Source organism: Stylophora pistillata, chromosome 13 (assembly GCF_964205215.1).
Source record: "Stylophora pistillata chromosome 13, jaStyPist1.2, whole genome shotgun sequence".
Taxonomy (NCBI): Eukaryota; Metazoa; Cnidaria; class Anthozoa; order Scleractinia; family Pocilloporidae; genus Stylophora; species Stylophora pistillata.
In genome coordinates this window covers 2,263,996-2,272,500 of record NC_142531.1, presented here as the reverse complement: position 1 = coordinate 2,272,500, position 8,505 = coordinate 2,263,996, and the positions used below count along the sequence as shown (strand labels likewise).

Below are 8,505 nucleotides of genomic sequence, written 5' to 3'. Positions count from 1 at the left end.
CTGGTGATCATTGGTCAAGCTGTCAGTAATTTTGAGTCTAAGGAGAGTTCCAGTTTCAACATTATGATGGTATTTCCTACTTTTCACAGAATCCTCAATGATGTAGTGTTTAATTTCCCAAGCAACCAAGAAGAAATCACTCTTGTCGTCTGTCCTGAGACCTTAAAAGTCAAGAATTATGTGGATGATGAGCCTGGTAAGAAAAAAGAAAACAGAAGTGATAGATGATTAATTCTAAAATCAAGTATCGTATGAAGCCAAACATGTAGGTGTACTAAGAACCTTGCAGAAGACTTACAAAAGTTGTTTATCATTGATATGAAGCCTAACATGAGGGTATGCTAAGAACCTTATATAAAAGACTTACAAACTTTGTTTATCATATGAAGCCAAACATGTGGGTATGCTAAGAAGCTTGCAGAAGACTCAAACTTTTTTTTGTTTTGATCAATGAAAAGTACACTGACTTTCATGCTATCCCTAACTAAAGAAGTAACAAGTGATTGTAGGTTGACTGGACTCTTTAAACCTATAGCTGATATAATTGTGTCATCGAAATGGTAATAAGATTTACTTGGAATCATGTACTATCTACTGTGAATCCTACAATTAAACTCCAGCACACTAAGCTGTGGTCTAGCAGTGCCCGGTGGCTCCTGGTGCCTTACTTTGCTCTTGGGTGACTAGAAATTTTAGTTTTTTCATAAAAAGCATATGCTGGGCACCCTGGATTTCACAGTCTCAGAGCACTGGGCTCCATTCAATTTTCCTTAGAGCACAGCCTTGAGCATGTATTACATGTAGGAATATTTAATTATTTCTTGACCTCTAGTTGTGACGCTTACAGTGATCATCAGTATTGTGGCATAGAGCTAAATGTGTCCTTCTTTCTTTACAGACCCAAATCGAGTCATACACACAGAAATGATGCTGGTCCCAGAAGAGTTTGATAACTATCAAATTGGAGTTGATACAGAGGTTACATTTTGTCTCAAGGAACTAAGGGTAATTATGTAACCAAAAAATTTGTAATGTAGAAGCTGAACTTAGTTATCAGATTTATTTTGACAAGACTTAGAACTACTATCTTTACTATGAAATAGGTTAATTCATATTTGTCATATTGGTCATATTTACATTTGTTTCAGGAAAGCTGATTGCATATGCTTGTCATTGATGTCAATATTTAAAACTAACATTTTAGCTTTCTTTTATTGCAGGCTATTTTGACATTTGCTGAGTTTGCAAGTCAACCAATAAATATGCATTTTGAAACCAGTGGAAGGTTAGTATATCACCAGAAAATCTGAAATTATACAATTTAAACGGACTATGGATAACAGTGACAGTTGAAAGAGGAGTGCTACTTTAAACCCTCACAGGCCAAATTGTCAATTCCAGTGGTATAACCCACAAATGTGTTTTCCTGCATTAAATGTATTAATGAAAATGCAAAGAAGCATCAGGTTGCACTTTTCTCCCAAAGAGTCACTTTGTACCCAAAACACCTTTGATCAGATTGCATATTTCCAACCTAGAAAACTTGGGTGCAGATTATAAGGAGCTATCTTTCACTGAGAAATTTTTCTTCAGACCCATAGTGTTCAGTATGGATGGAGACTCAACTTATGAAGCTGACTTTGTACTGGCAACTTTAGTTGATCACCAGTCCTCCACCCAATCATCTCAAGCATCTGTCACAGCAGCACCCTGCACATTGGCTAAAAGAGTTCCAAAAGACAAGGATATCAAATGGTGAGAAAATTAAAAAAAAAAAATATTCAAAAATATGAACTATTTCACTCTTACAATTTGGAAAATCATTCATCCCATGCAGAATACATGTATGACAATGGATGAGAAAGTTGAAAAAACCCTTTAAGATTTAAACATTTTTAAATCCCAAGATCTGACAAATTAATCATTTGATAATTTGAAGGCCAGCCTTGTTCAATACATCCCAAAAAATTGTGTGCAGATCGATTTTTTAATTTGCTGTTCTTCTCAGCTCTGCAAAAACAGATCCAACAACAAAGCCTGATCATGTTAAACAGAAAGTTGGTGCCAGGTCACATAACAACACAGTGCAGAACTCCAAGACCAACAATCATTACAATGAGTCCATGTTTAGTGAAGGCAATAATGATGATGACATGGACATGACAGAGACTGATAAAGTCTTGTGTGATGGTAAAGTTCCAGTGCAATCTAAAAGTACTGAAGGAAAAGCTGATAACAAGAAAGGTCAGAGGGATTCTGAGACAGCCGCAGAGGTGACAAGCCAAAGGTATTTGACTGTCATACTGTGTGAATATTGTGAACATCATGACTGTCTCATATGACTGTGTATTTGGAAGGTATTTGTAAAACTTGTGAGTGAAGAACCCTAAGTTCCACTCAGTGTTTGACAAATGATGATGATCATGATGTTAATTTTAATGGTGGTGCCTCTGAGGTGTGATTTTATGCTGCAGATTTGCAATAAATGATAATCTCACTGTATTGTTTTTTGTTATCATAGAAGTAAAGATGCCAGTAAATCAGTTCTGGATGACTTCTTTAGTGACTCATTTCCTTATCAAGGTAAAAAAGAACTAAGATAGTGGTATCCAACTGCTTTGTTATTGGTAAGTTTTGGCAAAACATATGCTCCCTGCCAGAGAGGAATTAAACTTGCCATGGTAAATAGAGTTATCCATCTTTTGAAAAATTACAATCTTGAGCTACACACCTGTTGTACTTTAAAATAATTTCTGTTCAATTTAATTTCTGTTCTGTTTAATTTTGCTCAAAATTAATTCAACCTATACCAGTAGTTTGAATAATTTTGTAATTCCCTTTGATAAAGTACTTGGGGTAGAGAGAAGAAATATCAAAACCAGCTATAGTTTAAAATATCTTTGAACTGAAATTTATTTTAAACAATTCCTTCTGTCCCTTCACTTAGTCCAACCTTTAGGATCCATGTCAAGATGTGATCAGTTCTTGAATTGTGGAAAACTTCCTGTGAATTGATTTGAAACCTTTATAACTTAAAATAAACATTTGCCAATGTGAGCAAACAATAGACAGAATGAAGAGATTGAGACCGCGTGCACGATGGTGTATTATCCAATTGAGTTTCTTGTCGTCTGTGTTACAGATGTGTTTAGAACTGGGAAGAAAGATCTTTCAGTCATCCCTGAGGCCAGTCAGGAAAGTGCTAACACTTCTGTGTATCCTTTGAAAGTTCAAACTCCAGCTTAGGTGTTTATTACCTATAAGAACGTTAAAATTATTTAAAATTTGAGAAAAGGTGTTTAAAATGTTTGTTTAGCTTTTCTTGTACCTTGTCAGAAACTATGAAATGACCTTTTTTTTTTGCTTTCTAAAAAAACAAATCCTTCTATCATAATGTGTGCTTTTCCTTAATTGATGTGCAGCCGTGGTAGTGCTCGACCCATACAGACCCCACCCAGTTCAGTTACAGGTATGAAAAAATTAATACTTTTCTTTAATAAATCCCGTAATTATCAGTGTTCCATAGCTATTTTAGGGCTCTGTAGGGCCTATATTCATATGCTGCAGGAATTTATTCAACTGGTAAGCCCTTCATAATATATATTTTCGTTTACCGTACGCAATATTTCCGCACACTCTGAGCCAGTGCAAGAAAAAGGGAGTAGGCCGTGATTTATGTAAACAGTCCAGCAGTTTACAAGATTGCAGGAAGGATTAGGTTGCTTCTCTATTGTGAGTTATTTGCTTTTTTTTCCAAAGAGGAGTCACAGGCATCCCCCCCCCCCTAGCCACACCCTTGGGGTTATGTTTGAGGTGTGTGGTGTGGACATACGCGGCTCAGGTGTATCAAGATGTCATATAACATTGTCAGAGGACAATTTAGTGCTCATCATTACTTTGTATTATATCACCTCTTGTGTACATTGATGCTACTGCTATAGACAGTCTGTGAAGATTACTCATGCTGTACATGTACGTGCAATCCCACGTATAGCAAATATCATAATAATATTTTCCTCTTGTTCCCTCCAGATGTATCATTTATGAAGAATTTGGACATGGTAAGACAATAAGTGATAGACTACGTTTGTCTTGTACAGGAATGTATTGGGTAAATCTCCGTAACGTAGCAGTTCAATTTGACTCAGGCTAGGCCAGTATTTCTTTTTCTTGGGGGAGAGGGGGAGAGGAAACGCTTCTCCCAAAATGCCGTGAGTATATTTCACTGGTATCTGGAAGGTTCACCCCTTTGCAAGTTGGCTTCCTGAGAGTTTCCCTCCACTTTAACGAGTTCGTCCCTGTTATCGGTGGGGACGAAGTAGTTATCCCTGGCAAGGAGAGAACTTGCAAAGGAACGAAACCTCCGTGAACCATGTACAGATCACTTGCCCTCCTTTCGTGATGTTATCAAGACTAAGTAATTTTAATTTAACTTTATATTTTCAATCAGCCCTCCCTGGGTGACAGTTGTATCAGCCCTGAGGACAACTCGTTAAATCCAAGTGGACACAAAAAGACAAAGAGACGTCAAGTGGTGCCTGATGACAGCTTGATGGATGTAGATGCTGATGAAGATTATGATTTTGTTCCGGGAACTCCGCCCCACAAAAAGGTAGTTTGTGTTAAAATATCATTCACTGTTATTTAAAAAACCCACTATTAACACTTGACATCAATGTAAGAAAGTTATCCCTATCAGATCTTGGAAAAACAACTTTTTATTTTATTTTCCTTTATTTTATTTCACCCTTTTCACAAATTTTGTTTTATTCGTTTCAGTTTAAATCTATGTTTTTCGCCGCTTCTAAACAGCAAGTAAGTTTTCACTGCTTTAATTTGTTACGAATGGATTTACTTTAGTCAGGGAGTGAGACCTTTTTATGTGCTCTGAATTGAGTCTAGAAATTATTCCTTTTGCACACGGTTGACTTTGAAATCATGATTTCGATGTGCCCTCTATCGACTCCATGGTGCTAAGTTGTGCGAGATACATGTAGGTTCGTTGCTCGTTCGACAGAATCTCTGCGGATGAGATCTTTCATCGCGTTCGCCTTAGATTTCTCTCGAAGATCTTTCGTTTTGCTCTCTGTCATAGCACCTGCTAGCTGTCTTACTGTTTACAAGAAGTAGTTAACGGGAGCAAGTTTCTGTTACGAGTTCGATGGTTGAGTGGCAGGTGATTTGCAGTCTAAACAGAACGCAGGGTTGTCGGAGCAGCAACAAGAAGATTTATTCCAAAATAAATGTAGTTTCCACTTGATAAACTCTACACTAGCACGTAACTTAGCAAACTTACACGGCCTCCGCCAACTTCGATCAGCTTGAAAATACTCACGGTCTCCACCAAATTCGACAAACACTGCCTCGTCACATGATCACACTTGACTGATCATGATCAACTCTTTTTCGCTTGTGAAAACTTAGTTAAAACTTCGCTTAACCTATCCTACTTATATTCTTACGCGATAAAATTCTAGAACTTTTTTAAAAAGGTCTAATTATAGCAACATTACAAAATATACCGCTTTTAGAAACGAGTACATAATATACAAATAGCCAAGCCTAAAAGCGGAGCTCTCAAGTTCGTAATATTAATGATAACATAAAAGATGTGCATTTGCCAAGACTCCCCTGAGACACCCCTCCCTTCGTTTTGATAGTCTCCCCTACCTTACCCATGCAATCTGAAGGCACGTACGTACGTACGTACGCTCGGTCAGTCACGTGACAACCAAACGAAAAGAGGTTGACCATAGGTATGGGGGCTCTGCCCCACGCGCGCGAAGCCGCGCTAAAATAAACAAGCCATGACCTTTCGCGAACCTTCCAGAAGGTCATGCATGTCACGCAACACTATTTTTCGTAACAGCTTCTATTCGTCAGAGCCAATCGCAAAGGGCTAACGCTCGATATGAAAGTTTTAGAAACTCTTTACCGCGGCAAATTTCCATTATCAACTCAGTTGATGGAACCATATAATCTTATTTACAAGAAGGTCGTTTCCTAAAATGAAAAAAAAAAGGTCTGGGTTTATGCTCTTTTTTGCTTGCCTGGTTTCAAGACTGTCAAGACCACATCGGTGGGCTTGGCTTTCTGGTTACCAGTTTGCCTTCACATAGTTAACTATGGCCTTCTTAAGTCGCGTTGGGAAGTAATAACTCTCCTTTCGCAGTCGTTCGCAGAAGATGCTAGGATTATTGTCGATCCGTTAGTGAAAGTGTTAAACCTTTACTTTTTATACATTTGAGAAAGACTATCTTTTCTTTCTGGCGATGATACTTACGTGTTTTGTTTCGTTTCCCTTCAGGGTGCGTTAGAAGGTGAAGTGCTTGCAGCAGATAGCGATGAAGACTAAAAACTTGTCACCCAAGCATTGTTGATGCCGCGGAGGTAACTCATAGTCTCTGAAAAGAAAGGAAAATATTGCAATCTGACTAAACCATCTCTCAGTCATGTCGGAAGCATACCAAGAGGAAAGAGGATATGAACTTTTCGTTCTCTTGCTAGACCGGCCATGAACACTCAACACTTTTTTATGACAGTTCAGCTTGAAATAGCTATGTTACCAGGAAATGTCTGACTTATTTCTTGTCAGATTTACAAAAAATGTAACCATGAAAGATAGTCCTAACCCAACGTTTAAAAAATGGTGACAGCTTTCACTTAAATGCCTATTACTTTATAACTGAAGAATACATATTGCATAGTCATTTCTTAGAGTCATATTTCATCTTGATCAAATAAGGCCCTTTGACTTATCGCTACTTCTTGTTTCATTGATGAAAGTCACTGATGAATCATTGCAAATAAATATTTACTTAATGTCACTCATTGTTATGTCCTAGTAATAATCAATAATTCCTGTCATTCGAGAAACGTCCGTCCGTTGTGGGTCTTTTAAAGATTGCGCGACATCAGTAGAAATTGTTTGAGGCATAATGCTGCCATTCGTATACCATTTAAGTCGAAATGAATAGGATTCCATCACTTGGTGAAGCAGGTTCGAATGTTTGATCGCGCGCATGAGGCAACACATAAACAGAATCGCCAGCACATGTAATGTTATGACCCCTCCGCCAAGAAAAATCATAAAGGTCAAGTGCTTCGAGAAGAACGTTTTTAACCGCAGACAGCCTTCGGTATGGACAAACTTCTCAGCTTGTTTTCTGGCAGTGTCTAAATCGTCTCCACAGCCCTCTAAATTTGTTGTGTTTTATAAACAACAAGATCGCGGAACATTATTCACCCAATAGTACACGTTCTTGTTTTGGCGTTGAGCGTTCCAATCTGAGTGGAACCAGTCTTTGTAGCTTTTTGACCCACAGCACTCGTGTTCCCGCTGGATTTATTGATCAGTTCTTGTATATCCGTGTCATCTTCGTACTTGCTGAGGATGTTGCTGAGAAAATCCTGAAGAAATTTATGTATACTAAAATGGGCTAAGTACAACCACAGGCCCAGCGCGATTTCGGCGATCAGCAGCAAGACCAACAAATACGAGAAACACTTCAGTATGAAGTAATTATCTCTGATTGCGCCATAACAACCAGCAAGGCCGAGCAGACCAATAACAGATCCTACTCCTATGAGGATGAGAGAGGCAGAGGTGAAACCCGTTGGTGTGATGTTTTTGTAATCGCCATATAGAAGCTCTCTAAGACAGCCTATCACCACAAGGCCAACACCGGTAATCCAGAACAAGACGTTGAAAAAGAACATGAAATATTTGACCCAACGCATCGTTCTTGTTACTCTGCTCCTCATTTTAGAAATGATGACTGTATATCAAAGAGAGATCCCTGCTTATGTTGCTGCCTGTTGCAAAACGAGGGTTTTTTAATTTGCGTAATCATTGCATTGTGAAACGTGATATCTGCTCGCTTAAGTATGGAGGGGGCGGCTGATGACGTAGCATAGAACCTCTCATTGGTAAAACCTTCTTACCGCGGAAACGAATCTCGCCGAGGAACCAATCCTACCTTGGGGAACATAGTAATTTTTTGTACCTTGTAAACATCCAATCCGTGGGTTTGTTGTTTGACCATTTGTTGAGCCCTCATAATGCGGGGAAGTTCGTCTCAGAAGATCAGCCAATTTTCCTCATCAGTTCTCCTTTTCGCACTTGTTTTTTTCATTCTTTTATTCACACTTATTCTACTTAAAATACAACAACGAGAAAGAGAAAAAGTAGAAAAAAAAAAAAAAAAGAGAGTTCTAACTATACATGAATTTACACAAAGCAGTGGAAAGAGTGTGTAGTAGCCAAAGGAGCCAAGCTTTCGAGTTGGCCACTACCACAGAGCAGTTACGGATGGGTGAAAGTTAAATACGCTTAAGGAGATAGCACATATACTAAATAGTTGAAATATTAAAATAGAGCTCTATGATAGGTTAAAGTTGTTCAAGATGTCTGCCTGCCAAGTAGGAAGAGTTTATATTCTTTTTTAAAGCTTTTGGCAGGGAGACACTTTATTTTAATAGGTATCGTTTGCCAGATACCTTGGT

At 38.2% G+C, this 8,505-nt stretch overlaps 1 protein-coding gene and 1 pseudogene across 1 annotated transcript in view; one reads left to right on the top strand and one right to left on the bottom strand.

The window, feature by feature from the left end:
- Positions 1-6,827, top strand: part of LOC111344462 (cell cycle checkpoint control protein RAD9B) — a 10,243-nt gene extending 3,416 nt beyond the window's left edge. Inside the window, exons 6-17 of the mRNA XM_022951695.2 lie at positions 90-196; positions 899-1,005; positions 1,221-1,285; positions 1,594-1,755; positions 2,009-2,287; positions 2,522-2,583; positions 3,143-3,215; positions 3,423-3,469; positions 4,033-4,061; positions 4,451-4,612; positions 4,780-4,815; positions 6,308-6,827. Coding sequence (XP_022807430.2) covers positions 90-196; positions 899-1,005; positions 1,221-1,285; positions 1,594-1,755; positions 2,009-2,287; positions 2,522-2,583; positions 3,143-3,215; positions 3,423-3,469; positions 4,033-4,061; positions 4,451-4,612; positions 4,780-4,815; positions 6,308-6,355 — 1,177 coding nt within the window. The 3' untranslated portion in view covers positions 6,356-6,827. The remainder of the gene's footprint in view (positions 1-89; positions 197-898; positions 1,006-1,220; positions 1,286-1,593; positions 1,756-2,008; positions 2,288-2,521; positions 2,584-3,142; positions 3,216-3,422; positions 3,470-4,032; positions 4,062-4,450; positions 4,613-4,779; positions 4,816-6,307) is intronic.
- Positions 6,647-7,764, bottom strand: LOC111345380 (CD63 antigen-like; annotated as a pseudogene).
- Positions 7,765-8,505: the final 741 nt, after the last annotated feature.